Genomic DNA, 17,050 nt, shown 5'->3' with positions numbered 1-17,050 from the left:
AAAGAAAAAAAAAAAAAAAAAAAAAAAAAAAAAAAAAAAAAAAAAAAGAGGAAAAAGAATCGTTATCCTTTGTGGTGGTGTTGTTGAGTCTTGTTTTTACTGAAGTCAAATATCTTGTGAAAATTTCCTGCAAGTATATTTTTATGAGAGTCGCCATGTTTGTCCTGTTGTAGAGTTGTTCATCTCTGTTTTTTTCTACTTAGCAAAACTTAACATGTTTCTCAAACTGCACCCCAACCAGCTTACATGGGGAATTTACTAAAAATCAATTCTGCGTTTCAGACTTCTTTAAACCAACACACATTCTCCCTCATTATGTTGCCAGTATTAAGAAGATGATAAATAAAAAATGTCTAATCGTCTGTTTTATTTTAATGTCAGTTCCTGAAAATCTCAGCAACAGATCCTTTTTTGAAACCGCTGAACCTAAATTTGATTTCAGGAAAGTTTATTGTTAAGAATAATTATTTTCTTGGATAATTCTTTTCTTCTGCCCAAGCACCTTGCTCCCCCCACCCCCCCACGAATGGCAGATTTGCAAGTACAATTTCATCTGCACAGAGGAACAATAGCTTTCAGTTGCACAAAGGATTTCTCCCACCCTGAATCCAAACCACAATGCCTCTTGCTCTGATAATAGCTCCTGAAAAGATTTTGTAATGCAGAGAATTAATACGTGATTATTTCCACCTCACTTCTCTCATTTATTAGATTCTGTAGTGAATTCCAAATTAAAAACAGTACTCAAATTTTTAACTTTGTAATATTTTAAGACAAATCATATTCTAAAGTTTTATGCCCTTGCTTATGAAGTAGTTTGCTTTTCATTTTTATTTATGCTGAGAAATGAATTGTTTAATATATAACCTAGACGCAACGCTCAAATTTTAAAGACTCCAGCTAAAGAATTCAAAGTTTTCCAGGAAATATACAGTATGTTATTTTTTTGTGAAATGAATGCTATTGAATACTTTTTTCTTTCAAACTATCAGAAAAACAGAATAATTGGCAGACTAATAGGTCTTATCTCAACCTAGAAATAACTTTTGAGATTGGCAAACTGTAGCCCAAATTCTGCGGTCTTTAATTAGAACAAAAATCCCATTAACTTCAGTGAGAGTTTTGGTCAAGTAAGGACCTCAGAATCTGGCCTTCTACCTTGAAGCAATAAATAAATAAATTATAATGGTGTTGATATATCTGGAAGGTTTACATCACCAGGTCTGAGCCGTACTCTATCGGTTCAGAGCGTTTTCCCCACATTCCAAACATAGGCATGGGAACTTATGTACATGAAACTGTACATTAAATATTTACAAACATTCGCTGCGTTTGAAATATAAAGACTTACAGATACAAATAACTATCCGGCTGCATCCTTAGATAACACAATAGAGTAATATGTTGTTTTTTGATTATGTTAGTGTTGTATAGCAGTGTGACTTTTAAATATGCCTGTACATTTTTGAATTTATATAAAGTGTGTGGTGGATGATCCAGTGAGTTTACCAGCAAAAAAAAAAAAAAAAAAAAAATTCACAAAGGTTCAGGTCCTAAGCGCCTTTTTTCCCTCTTAGAAAAGCCTATACAAATGATGCAGTTAAAATATTTTTGATTTAAATCTAAATAGGACCAATGTTCTAAGACAAAATGCATACATGCTTTTGTAGCATTTAAAGCAGGACCATGACCATTGAAAAGCATGAGTACAGTGGATATGAATCTCGAAAATGCTCGTATTTAAACTAACTTCCTAAACCATCAGTTGTTGTTGTTCATATACCACTGCTTCTATAATATTACAATATTTTCCAAGGAGAAAAATCTTTCAGAAGTAATATCCTGTGTACTCCAGTTATATAGATTATTTTGATAATTCATAGTTACATGTGTCTGAGACTAATATTTATTTAATGATGGCTAACTTCTATAATCAGTTGATTTGTTAAGCCTTGGAAGAAAAGAGCATTTATTTGGTTTTCTTGTTATGCAACAGCCATTGTTTTCCCTCCTCCTCACCCCCCACAGCACATACGCCATGGTAAAGTGAACTGGCCGAGGGAGAGAGGTGTCCTGCTTTAAAAGACATCCGACTGTAAATGTAAAATTCATACATATTTAAATATTTTTTCTTTCAATTTCAAGTCAAGACTCTGATTACCCCTGGGTGGGTTCTGTTCCGGGCTGAGGCCTGGTTGCAGAATCTCAGAGAGAAATCCAGGGGTTTAGTCAAACTGGGAAATTCTAAGTTCCTGGCTGATGGGAGCTGGGTTGGAGGGAGGGTATGAGATGGAGTCAAATCCAGGATCATCATTTATAACTGAACCTTTAGTCAGAAAACTCGCAAAGCTAAAAAGACAACGTGCACTTATTTTACCCAGTCACATTGTCTGGGGATCAGAAATCATTTATTTGTATATTTTTATGCAAAAAGAACAGGAGTACTTGTGGCACCTTAGAGACTAACAAATTTATTAGAGCATCCGAAGAAGTGGGTTGTAGCCCACGAAAGCTTATGCTCTAATAAATTTGTTAGTCTCTAAGGTGCCACAAGTACTCCTGTTCTTTTTGCGGATACAGACTAACACGGCTGCTACTCTGAAACCTATATTTTTATGACATCACTAAATATGAATTGGTGTCCTTTGCACAGCGATGCTGCTAGAAAAGCAAACCTATCAACAGACGATTAGTTAAGTGTTTGTAAGACAAGAACTGGCTAATATTGGGCCTTGTCCTGCCATCAGTTTGGAAACAAAGCTCCCTTGGCTTTCTATAACTGCCGGGGGGAGCTTAGTTTCGTTTATAAACGGGTGGCCCGACCCAGCTCACTTTTTCCTTTCGTTGTATATACGATTTCACTTTAGCGCATTTTAAACTTCAAAGTTGGTAAATCTTCTAATTCTACTAGGCCGTAAATCATCTCCAACAGTCTGCGTTGTAGTGATGCTCACTCCTTATTGTGAAGAATGGCTAAAGGATGGCGTCTAACAGCACTTGCCTCTCCAACAGACCATAGCCAGACAGTGGCTCCCCCTCCTCTCCCCCGTGCTACACGGTGCTCCGGATCGAGGAGTCTGGGCTCTCACTTTCAATGCTATAAACTTAATTTTTCGGATAATCTAGGGGCCGTTCTTGCTCCCAATAGGAGAGCAGCAAGTGACTTCAGTGTGAGTGAGATCGGGCATTTAGAGCTTGGTGACCGTCAGGTGTTTGGATGGGAACATTTCAGCGAAAGCGGTGTCTGCATCTCTGGTCTCCCGTGTTGTAGCTCTTATTCGCGTTAGCTTATGGGGAGAACAGCGAACGCAGGAGAGAGAGAGCAAAGCCCAGGTCGGTAGGGGTTAAAGTAATGCCAGACGGAACTGCAACATACCGAAAGGAGAAACACTGGTATTCAGGTGACTCGGGAGAAATCAGCAGCTTGGGCCAAATCTCGCTCTCGCCCTAGGAGAATAGCCCCACTGAAATCAAGGCATTACTCGTGTAGGAAAGGCGAGCAAGATTTGGCTCAATGACTTTCTCCTTTAAGGAGCCGCCCGAGAGGTGACGCTTAAGGAATTTAAGTAGATAGAAATTATGACAGAGTAATGGAAGCTTCCATCCCACCCCCAAATCCAAGTAAATGGACAACAGCGACGCCTGCATTTTTAAGCAAGACTCCCTGTTGGAAATGATCAGTATGGCCAGGTTTCTTAAAGCATCGAGGTTCTTGTGATTTTTATTTGACCCCTTTAATTGCAGAATATTTCAGATGGGCCAGTGCCATGTAATTGGATCCGTCCTGACTGATACCGAGGAGGTTTACATCATCCACTTTGAAATGATATTCATCAATGTGATTCTTTAGACGCATACATAGCCCTTGTGCCTTGTTCATGCTACAGTCGGTCTAGTAGAGAAATCTCCGTACATATTTGAAAGATATGTCTTGGCGTAGGTATAGTGTACTCTTCCGTTTGATTTCAAGCCCTGATTTATTTGAATGGAAATTATCAGAGCATTTGAAAACTAAATCCGCAGACCCACAGAGCGGGGTAGAAATGTGTTACTCCAATATACAAAATTAACAATTACAAACAAAAAATACTGTTTTTTTAAAGGTGTCCATTGTTTTTCACCTTCACGTGGGCAGAAAAGGGACAGATATTTCTGTCCATCTTTTGAGTTTGTTTACTTAAGCCATTTGACAGCACTTTGCCTGGTTATTTTCATCTTTCTCCTGTATAGTCCTTTCCCCTGTTGTTTGTGGGGGTCTTTCACACAGCAACAGAGGAGAGAAGATAGTCTAAAAATGTGATTATGAAACCACAGAAACTGACGGGATTCAGGGCAGTGTCTGAAACTGCTTTTAACTCTTTTTTTTTTTTAACCGACTAGATTTGTTGATGGTGTCCCTTTAAGTGGCTACGTAGTCAGGCTGAGCTGTGCGTCTGCACACCGCGGAGACTTTTAAAACGAATTGGACAGAGCATTGGAAAATAAGCTGTAGGGATCGATTCTGCCGTGGGAAGAGAACGGACCTGGCAGTTCCGTGTCTCTGGATGCTGTGCGGGGCACGCTCCTCACGCCGCTGTTTAAGACCGTGGCATTCGCTGGCCAGAGTTTCTCTTGGGGGAAGAGTCAAGAGTTGGCAGGTGGCCCCTTGCTGGAGAACACACGTCTGGGGCGCTGGCGAGGCCCGGGGCTGGCCCTGGGTTGGCTGTGTGCGCTGCCAGGGAGGCAGGGCTGTTGCACTCCGGTAGCCGTTGAACGGAGCCCGAAGCCTTGCTGATGGCCGGGCTGGGCAGCCTGGAAAAACAACTCGGTGGGTCTCCCGCTGTGCTGGGGAGCGGGGAAGCGGGCTGGGGCCGGGAGAGGTGGCTGGGGAGAGGCAGCTGGGGCGGGAGGTTCCGGCTGGCGCAGCCAGGCCGCGCAGGGAGCAGGCTGCAGCGGGGAGCCGGGCTGGCTGCGGCTCAGGGGAGGGGCGGTACCCCGCGCTGGGGGGCTGTGGAGAAGCAGGTGTGGCGCTCGGCCGATCAGGCGCTGGAGGAGGAGGAGCGCGCGGCTGTGGCTCCCAGCACCGAGCCTGTCCCCCAGTGCCTGGCCCTGCCCAGCCGCTAGCGCGCTGGGCTCGCTGCCTGCCGGCCGGCGCACCAGGCCGGTGCCGTGCGGCTGCTGGGCGGTGCGGGCTGGAGGAGGGGCAGGCAGCGGGGCCAGCGCGGGAGTGACTTCACCCGGGAAGGAAGCAGCTGTGGCGGGGCGGGAGAGGAGGGAGCGAAAGCCGGCCCCAGCGCTGCGGCGGCACCAGCCGCGCAGTAAAAGCGCTGCTGGCTCAGGCGCCGGCAGGAGGGGGATTTGCAGCCGCACACGCACTGCAAACCCGTTGTGTGCTCATCCCCGCTCCTGCCCCCACCCCCCTCACTCCACCTCCCGGGGCTTACAGACCTAACAATCCTCCTCTGCTCAGCGCAGCCAGGCAAGGAAATCTGGGAGTCTTATTGAACCTGCATTTCCATTAACTCAGCCCCAGCTCCAGCTAATCCGCGGCACTGTGAAGGCAAGGAGGCTAATTAATGACAAGCTTTTACAGTCAAGACCAGCGATAATTGCTTTGGTGGCCTTTATGATTACAAGATAAAAATGGACCGGGCCTGACATAAGAGCCACTGTGTACACTGCAAGACAGGAGGAAATTAAGAGCTGGCTATCTGAATACGGAGCAGAAAATTACTAATAGAGAAGAGATAATGAATAGGCCGGCTAGGCATTCATGGGGAAAAATCCATTTTGTTACCACGCGAAATTAGGTGGTGGAAAGGAGTTTGCTAATTGTTCTCATCTTGTAGCAACCAGGACTGAGGCAGGGGCGTGCTTTTCAATTCATTTCCCTGGTAATTGTGAAAAGGGGAATGCTGGCCAAATGAGTCTTGCTGCAATTTGCGTGCCTGGTCTTTTCATTTTCATGTTGCGTTTTTAATTGTTGCTAATATAGCTTATAATGAAGCTAATGAGGGGAAATTATTGTACAACTTTTTAGCACATGGAGACAAGTGAAATGCACCAGAAGGATTCTCTCCTATTGCTTCAAAAAAAAAAAAAAAAAATCGGGAGGACTTCGGAATTGTTACTTTTTTTTCTTCTACAGAAGACACAAGTTAAGGCACCTACTTTTTGTTTTGTAGTTTTGTTTTTCACTCTCGAGAAAAAAATGGATCTTTGCTTATAACGACCCTACCCCATATACAGTAACCAATAAAAATTAAAATATCTATTGGTGACTTGAGGTACTCAGAACTGGTTGTGACCACTATTATTTTAAAAGCAAGCCGAACAGTTTTCAGGATGGCTGGTCATTCAGTCGGAGGGATTTCTTGTCCCAGGTTAACTACAAACAAACACAAACAGAAAGAAAGCCGTCTACGATACAGACAACTGTTGCAGACGTGAAGTGATTATTGTTGGGAATATATTTTTTTCTGACTGTCCTGTGGTAGGACCGTAAGACGTTGTCTCAGTCCATTAGCTACGCACATTTTTACAGAGTTGTAGACAAGGTACGTGAGACAGGGATGTACTCTCCTTTTTATTTTTGGTCTTAACGTTAACACGCCAAAAATAATGCTTCCATCTTTGCGGGTCACGTTGGTTTCTGCTGAGCCCGGTTCCCTCCATCCTGACATGGTTGGTGCTTGATTGAAACTTTGCATCTGTGCCCATGCGGTGTTTCTCCCGGCGTCATTGATTGTAAACCCGCAGAGCTAAAAGTGTTTTTTCCCTCCCTCCCTCCAGTGGCAAGTTCCGTGTCTCTGAAGTTTCTATAGCAAATGCTGAGTCGCTGCTTCTTTCTCTCCAACAGAAAAGCAAACTGAAGCTTCTCCCTCACCGCGCCGCGGAAGACGAAGACTCCACCAAATTCATCATCCTCACCCTTCTCTCCATCGCCTGCATTATTGGGGTCCTCGTTGCTTCTGGGGTCCTCTACTGCCTCCGCCATCAGTCTCATCACAGGCTAAAAGAGAAGCTGTCCGCCTTGGGCACTGACACCAGCTCAGATGCCACTGCTGCTTACCAGGTAAGGCCGGGCTGTGCCTCCAGCCCTTGCTTTTTATTTCTCTCTCCCCCCCCCCCCCCACCCTTAAACAGATTATTTATCAGCCCCAGGAGGGAGAGATCAGTTATTCATAGTTGCGGGGGTGGTTTTGTTTTTTTTACAACGCCGGCTCGGAGCCTCCCAAGTAATATCCCCGCAGATACACTGTAACCGCTTTTCACTGCGGGCTATTAATTTCGCCAGTTCTTGCAGTTGCTGGACACGTGCGTCTAATTAGAAACATAAAATAGTTGCCATTGGAACTCTCCGAAAAAACAACACCAGTACACACACACACCCACACCCACACCCACACACACCGCCACTGTTCAGAGCCAAACTCTTCACCGGGTCTCAGGAATGGCTTGCGCTGTTAGTTATCGGAAGATGTATCTCTCTTTGAATCATCGACTTCTTCAGGGTCTGATATGAAAGGAGCCTTTGACCCGATCTGTTGCCACCTTCTGCCGTTATTCAGATAAAGTGAAATATAATGCTGATAGATGGGGAGGTAAACCCAGGACTGTTTCTATGAGCATAATGGAAGCAGATGTGTGCCAAGTAACACAGGGATATTTCAGGCGAATCTTCTGAAATAAATCAGAAGTCAATGGGAATATTGAGCGTGCAGGTTCTGAAGCGTTTGGCTAAGAGACAACTGCCTAGTTTTGAGGTTTCTTTAGGATAATCAGTTTATTTATTGTTTATTTCCTGGTTAGTTATCTGTCTGTAAATGTAGGTGTTACTGCCTGCAACTACATGTCTGGTGCCCCAAACCATTTGGAATGCTATTTTATGTAGATATTATTGCTTTACTATTAATTCACTGCACTTGAAAAAATGAAATATATTCTACTTGGTGCTTTTGAATTAAAGCTACTTGCATTTATGTTTACCTCCCTGTTCTACTGAAGATTAAACAGTGCTCTTTCTATATTCTGGTAAATTGCAATAGCTAGAAGTTTGAGACTAAAAGTCTTCAAAAGGGATACATTCACTCAAAAGTTTTGAAGTCTTTCAGTAATCACTTAAAGATGATTTCCTCCTGTGTAGAGAGGTGCTGAGCAGTCCAGAGAATTCTTCAATAAAGAACTAGTGAATTCAAACATACGCATAGCTATTAGCATTTCAATGGAATGGCTTCACCTTTAGTTCTAAGGAAGGGGAAGAAATCTAATTCTGAAAGAAAAACTTTAGTACAAAGTCTGGGTTTATCAAGGGGGGAGAGAGCGAGCCTGCAAGCTAGCGCTTATCAGTGAAGCGAAACCATGTCCTCCAAGACAAAGTATGGACAAATTGCTAAACTAGTTTTGTTGCCTGTAGTCAAGAAGACCTTGTCAATGTAAGGTGTGGGGTTTGTTTTGGAGGAGCAGAGGGTTTAAAATAGGGAACCTGCTATTGACTTCAAAATAGTTAGGCAATCTTTTTCTTCACTTAAACATGAATAAAATAATTCTTAGTATTTTTAAAAGCCCTCCAGGTTATAAAATCTCACTTGAAACTGAATTTGTGATAATTAACAGGACAGTCTTCCCAGTGACAGTTCTAATTAATAGTATCTGTAATTAAAATCGTGCCCTTCCAGCAGGAAAATTGTTTGAATTTCTTGGAGTGACCTTTTTTACCATTTCTCTTGGGGGCATGGTGGTTAAGTTGATATTGATTTTATAATGAGCTCTGGTTTGTTTAATAAGAATCTGTAATCCAGACACTAAATGAAATGTGCGCTTCATTTCTTCTCGCCAGATTTTTATATTAAAAAAAACTTGCTACAAATAAGATCTAAGGATCTGCTTTGTGAAACAAAATATGAAAATGCTAACAATATGTTCAGTTTTTCAGTATTGAGATCAAATTGATATGCTTTGCCATTGACTAAATCCTGCTAACCTCATTTTCCTAAGTAGTCCCATTGGTTTCTGGTGGAACTACTGTCATGGGAGGGGGGGGAATGAGGGGGGACATGATTTGGCTATAGATGCAGAGATTCCTAAAACCCTGATCTTTCTCTCAATGAAGTCAACGGGAGTTTTGCTGCTGACTTCAATGGCAGAGGAGCAGCCCCCAGAACTGGAGCCAAATGAAATATTCAGACAGTTTTGGTGATTCTAGTGCTGCTTTCAACCAGCAGTGATTTAGCAAGGTGTATTTGTAGCGCCTAATCCTCCTTCCAATGAAATTGTGACAAAATCCCAGTGATTTAAATGTGAGCAAGATTGAGCCCCTGTCCTTTAAGAGTAAATATAATTTTGCATTGAACCCCGCTAAATCTAAGACATATCTGTAATATTTGAGGGATGGAAATTTTGCATTGCATCATCAAAACAAATATCAGGAAAAGCCTTAAGTTACCTTTTTGCCTGAACTTGACTGGCCCTCCTAAAGGCAATTCTGCAGGCCATATTAATATTTGAGGAGGAAAAGAACCCCAGAAAGCTACTTTGAAAATTGGACACAAGAAACTCAGATATAAACTATTCTTATGTTATCAATTTAAAACTGTTTCCTAGTTATCCACTTAATTACTCAAATTGTTAATAAATACATGACATAATCTAATATTGGGCTGTGCAGACTCAGAATACTTGTCTGTTGAAGTTTAAGGCATTTACAGATTGATAATGTTCTATTGTCTGCAGCTTAAATGGCATCAGAATTCATTTTTGTGCAATTAAGTGCAGAGAGAAAATCAATTGGTAAAAACAATGGCCAAGTCTTAAGTAGGAAGAACTCTAATGCAAATACTTGTCAAAATTTTAGTTGGGTCCTATTTTCATATAAACACGACTGACCTACTTTTTCTATTCTTAACAAAAACATTATGGATTTAACCTAATTCATTCAAGATTTTCCTCCCTTCTTATTCTTTATTTTTACGTGTGGACATAGAAGGATTCTTTCAACACTTGGGGTCTCCTTGTAGTCTGTATGCTGTGATACCAGATGGGGAGAAAATAGACAAACTGTATTGTCAGTGGAAAAACATATACACTGTTATCCTTCTAAGACACTAGTAGCGGGAGCTGGCATTCAATCCAGTCTGTTGATATTGTATCAGATCTGTGACAGTTACAATGCAAATCTTACTACACAAAGTCTGTGTAATAGCCATGCTGTGCACGTAGCCTGAAGCGTAGGGCGCTGAGGCAGAATGAATGTTATGAAACGTAGCTTTGCTATGAAGAATCAGTTATTTTTCCTAGCAGGAATAACTCTTATATAGGTAGTGTGTGTGAACTACCTTTAAATAAAAAGTTCCATACCATTTAAAATTTAGGGGAAAAATTGGCCTTCCAAGAACCTGTCAATTAGTAGCCCAAAACAAACTTGAAATATCTGACTTACAATTCTTGATTTTTAGAAGGTTATATAATGAAAACAGCTCACCTTTAACTAGCTGTTCTGCCAGTCCCTATTATAATACTTAAAACAAAAAAAAAGTAACGTTCAAACACTTGGAAGGATAAATGTGCTATTCAGACTTAATGTGTCCATTTGCAAAGAAAAGATGCAGCCTGGTTTTGCAAGGCTGTGGTCAAGCAGTTTTTCAGATTTAATTGTAGTAGTATATCTTGTCAAATGCTATATGTACATAACACAATTTATGCACAGACACAGACCATCTATTTTTGTGTACCTTTTATACTTTTCATATTCTTGTCCAATTATATGCATAGCAGCTGGTTAAATTAGTGTAGGAGTTCAGAGATCATTAAAGAGATGTCCTTATTTCCCCTTCTCTCTCTCTCATGTTTGCATTTGTTGTTCCTGTTGCTTTGATCTTCTTTGGAAAGCAAATGTAGTATTGGGCAAGCTCACTCTTCCTTCCATGACATTAGGGCAGAAGCTCCTTAGGAATCTTCAGCAAATACTCTTTGATTTAGTTCACAACACTGAGCAGATTTTCCTTGTGCACTTTGAAGCCTTTGGGACACAACCCAGAGAAAAACAGGCATTGGGGGCAGCCTGCAAACAGTGCTGCTAAGTGCACATCTTAGTTGTCACTGCTCCCATTAGTGAGCAATTTATTAATGTAATGACAGTGTATGCTGGTGACTGCTATTATGTAGGGAATGCTGGGTTGTGCAAAAGAGATGTTAAGTCATTGCTTGTTTTATATGATGAATTGGAGAACTTTGCTAGTGAACATAATTTTTTTGCATCACTGATAGTGGTCCATGCAACATCACTATGGTTGAAGCTAAACCCGCAAGTTCAAATATATGATGCTGACCTCAGCAAGCTCCATTATTATTATGCTGATACCATTTTTAGGGGTATTTAGTTTTGTTTCACTGCAGCACAGAAGAACATATTTACATCCTCAAAGAGTGAAGTAAAGGAACTTGTGTTGAGACATGTACTAGAAAGTGATACATTAAGACTATAAAATCATCTTTGTACTTCCTGAGGTCTGCATTCAAGATTCTAGTGATCTTGTAAGAGTTGCTTACATTAAAAACACTAAATACTATCAGTTCAAGTGGGGAGTGGTGTCCTTAGATTTTGCAGAACCCAGATAGCTGGTCTTGACAGATAAATAAGAGAAAATGCTATTGAAATATTTTGTTGTAAAAATTTATTCTTAATAATGGCTTGGTCCTGCCCTTATCAAAGCCAATGGTAAAATTCCCAGTGGTTTGAAAGGCCTGATTCTACTCTCATTTATTCTTTGATATAGCTTTTTTAAAAAAAATGCATGTCAGTTGCCTGTTAACAAATAATTTGCAAATTTGATTCTGCCAAAAACAATTTTTTTTTTTGTTTTTGTGTGTGTGGACAGGATCTGATTGAAGGACTCCACTGGAGTCATGTTTTCTATTTGACCATCTTGCCAGTCTTGTATCTTCAGATATATGTATACTATGTTGTATATGATGTAACTACATATTTCAGACTCTATATGACCTACACACTGATATTTAATTACAATTTTCACAAGTAACATATTTGTCTTATTATGGTGTTGACATATCAACACTCTAGAACAGTGGACTCTAATAAGCTATGTTTAATGAACAAAAAAAAGGATCATTTTTTTGTGACTAAGTAATCTGACAAGTTGGGAAATTTTAAAAATACCTTAAGTATTATAGCACACATGATATGTAAAATCACTCACGCATCATACCTAGACATAAAAGGTAGCATTAAGTATGAGGTGCATAAATATACTTATGGAAAATATGTCAGTAAGGAGTAAATCAAGCAAGGGTACTGGAAGGATGAAAATTTAGCCCTGAGGCTCATTTCTTCTTTTCATTTCTAGGAATATATAGAACTTTAACACTGGAACATAATTTTTCTGTGTTCTTATAAAAGAAACTCACATGGCAGTATAAGGTGACAAGACAGACCCCGATAGTCTATCAAATAAAAGTACATTGAGAAATATATTTATTAGACCAAACTTGCTCATTTTGGAGTTCTTATTGTGTGTTATGTAAAGTCGCAGTATAAACAATTTTGTATATTTTAATTAACTGGATTTTTGTCTTAAAAATAAGCAAATAAATAACCCCATATAAATTTGCTTTATATATAAGTTCATTGTGAAATCTTGTTCCACAGTATGGGGCAGTTTTTATATGCAACAGTGTATATTCAATACAAAAATGGTGCATAACAACAACAACAACAACAAAGGAATTATGCAAGGTGATTAAAGGTGGTAATATCAGGGTAAATGCTTGAAATTTTAAAAAATCATTTAAATTGGGTGCGTAGAGGTAAATATTTTATTAAGGTCAGTTAGACAATAGATGGCTAAAGGAGGATGAGGCAAAACAAGTGATGTACAAAGGTGGGCTTAGCTCCTAATCAGGTTTTATCTGATTTAACCTTACAGGATGATCCACAACTGCTGTAGTGCAATGGAATATATGACTTTCTTCAACTTCACTGCCTGTTATAGTAGTAGGACCCAGCAAATAGTAATGTAACTACATAATACTGTGAGTTTAAAAAGCATTAGAAATTTGTCAGACACTTCTATTGTACTCCTAGCATTTAAGTGATCTGCAGAAAATGTTTAATAAAAAATGCCCAATTTAAGTGTTAGCTTCTGAAAGGCCAAATAAATGGATTTAGAGCGCATCTCAACAAATACATTTTTTATTTTTTTTTCTAAATCTGTGAGAAGCAGTCCCCTCCAATTACCTCCTTCCCTGCTTTGACAAAATGTTCTAGCATGTACAGTCCTGGCTATATTGTAACCCCTATGGAACAGCTTTGGAGAGTGGAATCTGCATATTATTAGCATGAGTTTCCACCCTTTCTGTAACATTCAGCTGTCCACCGAAGCTTTATTATTTTTAAATACGAACATTGAAAAATAAACTTTTGAGAACTGCTGAATGTTAGGAGGAGAGGAATGACTCACCCTGACTATAGGCAGGCTTCACCCTCCAAGACAGGTTCATGGTTGTCACAGTGTGGGCACTGCAGTCCATGCTAGAACACTTTTGTTGGAGTAGGAAGTGGGTGATTTGGAGAGAGATGTTCTTTGAGGGCCTACAAAAAGAAGCTGACTAGTGTGGGTAGGTGGCAGCAGGGAGCGGGGAGAGGGTTTGTTTTTTCCCATTACATTTATTATTTGAATTTGTTCTATATAACTCAATCATCTTTATCATTATACTATCTATAGGTAGCATAGCTGGGCATAGCTCCTCACAGAACAAAAAAGCCAGGTTGCTATAATTCATTTGTTCATTTATGGTATAAGAGAATGCTAAGAAAAACCAGTGGGAGTGGTAGTTTAAATTAGTGATTTCCCTTTAATTATTAGGTAGCGTTTCTGGCTTTCCCAAACGTACCCTATAGCCTTGCTTAGAAAACTCTGCTGGACAGTCAGTGCCTCTGGACTCTGAAGGTAACCATAACTATCTTTCCTGCCTTTTTCTTTGGATTTCTGGTCTTGAAAGAAACTTCTCTTATTCCGATATACTCTTTTCCTGGATTTTGCTCTTCTGGGTGGCGAGAGTGGCAGCAGGAATAACAAGCAACTGGCACTAAAAACACTCAGAACCCTTTTCTTTACCAATACGACAAGAGCTCCCAACAATTATACTTCCCTGACAATGATGGGGCATCTCTCTGAGCTTGCAGCAGCAGTTACCCTGGCTTTTCTGCCTGATGTGACAGCCACTACCTGACTGACAAGGTCTTGACCCCTACTCTGGCTCACCAAGTTTCTGCCTTCCAGAACTGCCCCAATTTCATCGTGCTGACACCACTGGCTAACTGCCAATTTAGCTTGAGCTGTTTCAGGCTACTCTCAGGCACAGCGCAATGCATTGTCTCCCTGTAGTAAAATCAATTATGGCACAATGCCTGTACCATGTAGAGAAGGCAGAGAGAACCACAACCTTGCCTAATGAATTGGGAAGTATTTGATCTGAAGTCCCATGGGGTGCATCTTTACCTTCCTTAAAAATAAATGCAGGGTGGGGGATCTGATTTCTCCTGCATTGACTTCATTGGAGTTATTTGTGATTTACAACAGTGGAAGTTAGAAAGAACGGGACTGATTTTTCCTCTATACCTGTTTGCTCTCTCTCTCTCTCTGTCTTAGGGTTTTCCACAGTGCCCATCACCATTGTACTACACTCTGACATGTCCATGGAATCTGTGTTCTTTTGGGCATCCAGCAGCTAAATCGGCTGTACATGTTCAATTCATTTCTTTTTCCCAGTTCATTTAGACTAGATAAAGCTATTCATTTTTATTTTAATGTGGGAGAAGTCTTACCATGGATTCAGAATAACTATGTGCAGCTGAATCACAATCTGTGGAACAGAGTAGGGGCTGATTAGTTAAACATATGAGACTTCTGTAGACCATGTCTGTTGGGGGTTGGTGTAGAACTGCACTCCCTGGGAGGAGCCCAGGTGCAATATGTCTCCCTGATCTCCAGGAGCAGCACTCCCACCGCTACACCCTTCTTGTCAGTCCCATTCTATGAGTCAGTGTTGGGGAAGAAGGGTTGGGGGCCCAGCTTTGTGTCTTCACTCCCTTTGAGGTACCATGGGACTGTGGATGAAGCAGAACCTGAACTTCTCTGAGTGCATTGACTGAAAAGTCATGTCAGGGCTAGGAAGATAGTTAAAGGTGTTAGCTAATGTTTTAGAGACAACCTAACATGATTTTCAACGGAGCTTTGCACGTAGTCTAGAAAGACCAAGTCGTATTTAAATACATGTTATCTGGTTGTGGTCAGCCCTAGTGAGGAACCTAAGGCGACCACAACCAGATAACATGTTTCCTAGTCCAGATATGGCCCACCTCTGCTTGGACCTTATGTGGTGGTGAAGGATTCTTGGATCCTCCACTCACCACCTCTGCACATGATCACATACCACTCCTGTAAGAACTAGGCAGACTCTGCAAAGCAAAACCAAAACAAGGTTGTTGGTTTTTTTGCCCTTTAGTTTTTTAAATTATATATCAAGATAAACCACAGGAAAAGTGTTTGGGCAGGATGAGCTGCAGCTCGAGTTATCACTTCATGAGATATAACTGTTCAGATCCTTCCAAATATGCCTGCAAAAGAGGGTGAGAGTACCTGCTATCCAAGATAGCATTTTTCTATGTGCATTAAATACAGATGCAATAACCTCCTGGTAGTTTAAAAAACAAAAACAGAGGCTCCTCTTTCAGACATTCTACAAAACAACAAGATACAATAAAGAACTGAAACAGATGTTGTTTCAAATTTTTACTTCACCATTAAATATTTTTGGCTGTAGTGACACTGATGTGTTCCATGATAACAGAAATAATCTTGCCTCTTTCATGTTGCATTTCATATTCAGGTGGTTAGGGGATGGTACCTTTCAGCATACAGATCGAATTGTCATCGCTTAAGTTTGTATAAAATGATTACATCAAGACCACGGAAGGGAAACTTTGAAAGCACATGTCTAGAATTGAAGTCTTTCAAAGAACAAATCATTTATTTTAGGACAAGACCAATCATTTTTTGAGTTGGAGGAAATCTAGTTTGATGCAGATGACATAAGTAAATGGGTAAATGAATTGGGTTTTTCCTACTCTAGTCTTTGCTCTACAGTTCCTAGATTATTTTTTTTATTGCTGTTTGGGATGACTGGATTCTGAATGAATAGCAGTTTTGATCAAGGAAATATTTTGTTTTTTAATATTTCAGTCTGATAAAATTCTATTCCTGTTCTGTGCAAACGCTTTGTTTTTAGTCTAGCTCACCTAGTTGCAGGCTGCTGTACAGCTTTTTCGTGTGTTTACGCTGCTCTTGCTTTACCTGGGCAGCATTGTTCTGCCAGGATATAGGTCTCATAAGTGGCTTACTTATTCCCTCCCAAGAGGGAACAGTTCATCATTATCACAGTCCAGACCTTCCTTCATTCTCTAGTTTAAATGTTTTAACTTGGTTGGGGTAAACCATTCTCCTCCCCCCTCCGTGAATTGAGACCCAAGACTTTCTAGCTCCAAAGCTCTCCATTCCAACTGATTTCTACCAGCAACAGTAGAAGAGGTTGAAGTGGACTGGTATGGTACCATACGGGCGCTCCTACCCAGCCATAGTACCACGGGTCTGCACTCCCAAGTCTGGCTCCTAAGTGTATCAGGCAGAATATTTGCATGGAGGAGGACAGAAATATTGATCTCTCCCAGTAGCTAGGAATAGATGGACTGGGGGGGAAGATGATAGCAGAAGAACTTTTCCTTTTCTCACTGTTTGGTAGGTAGTATGGAGAAAAGTCTTTTGACAGGGGGAGGGATAGCTCAGTGGTTTGAGCATCGGCCTGCTAAACCCAGGGTTGGGAGTTCAATCCTTGAGGGGGGCCATTTATGGATCTGGGTCAAAAATCTGTCTGGGGATTGGTCCTGCTTTGAGCAGGGGGTTGGACTAGATGACCTCCTGAGGTCCCTTCCAACCCTGATATTCTATGACACCATCTCTTTTCCAACAGCTGGTAGTAGATTCCCTCCATGGTTCTC

At 40.9% G+C, this 17,050-nt stretch overlaps 1 protein-coding gene across 1 annotated transcript in view; it reads left to right on the top strand.

The window, feature by feature from the left end:
- The window catches only part of PTPRN2 (protein tyrosine phosphatase receptor type N2), a 688,626-nt gene that overhangs the window by 564,836 nt on the left and 106,740 nt on the right, over window positions 1-17,050 (top strand). The window contains exon 12 of the mRNA XM_029911620.1: window positions 6,839-7,054. Within this exon, the coding sequence (XP_029767480.1) occupies window positions 6,839-7,054 (216 nt within the window). The remainder of the gene's footprint in view (window positions 1-6,838; window positions 7,055-17,050) is intronic.

The sequence above is a fragment of the Terrapene carolina genome, unplaced genomic scaffold, assembly GCF_002925995.2.
Source record: "Terrapene carolina triunguis isolate 2854851 unplaced genomic scaffold, T_m_triunguis-2.0 Scaffold111, whole genome shotgun sequence".
NCBI lineage: Eukaryota > Metazoa > Chordata > Testudines > Emydidae > Terrapene > Terrapene triunguis.
The sequence above is the reverse complement of the archived record's forward strand: the minus strand, read 5'-3'. Positions and strand labels throughout refer to the sequence as shown.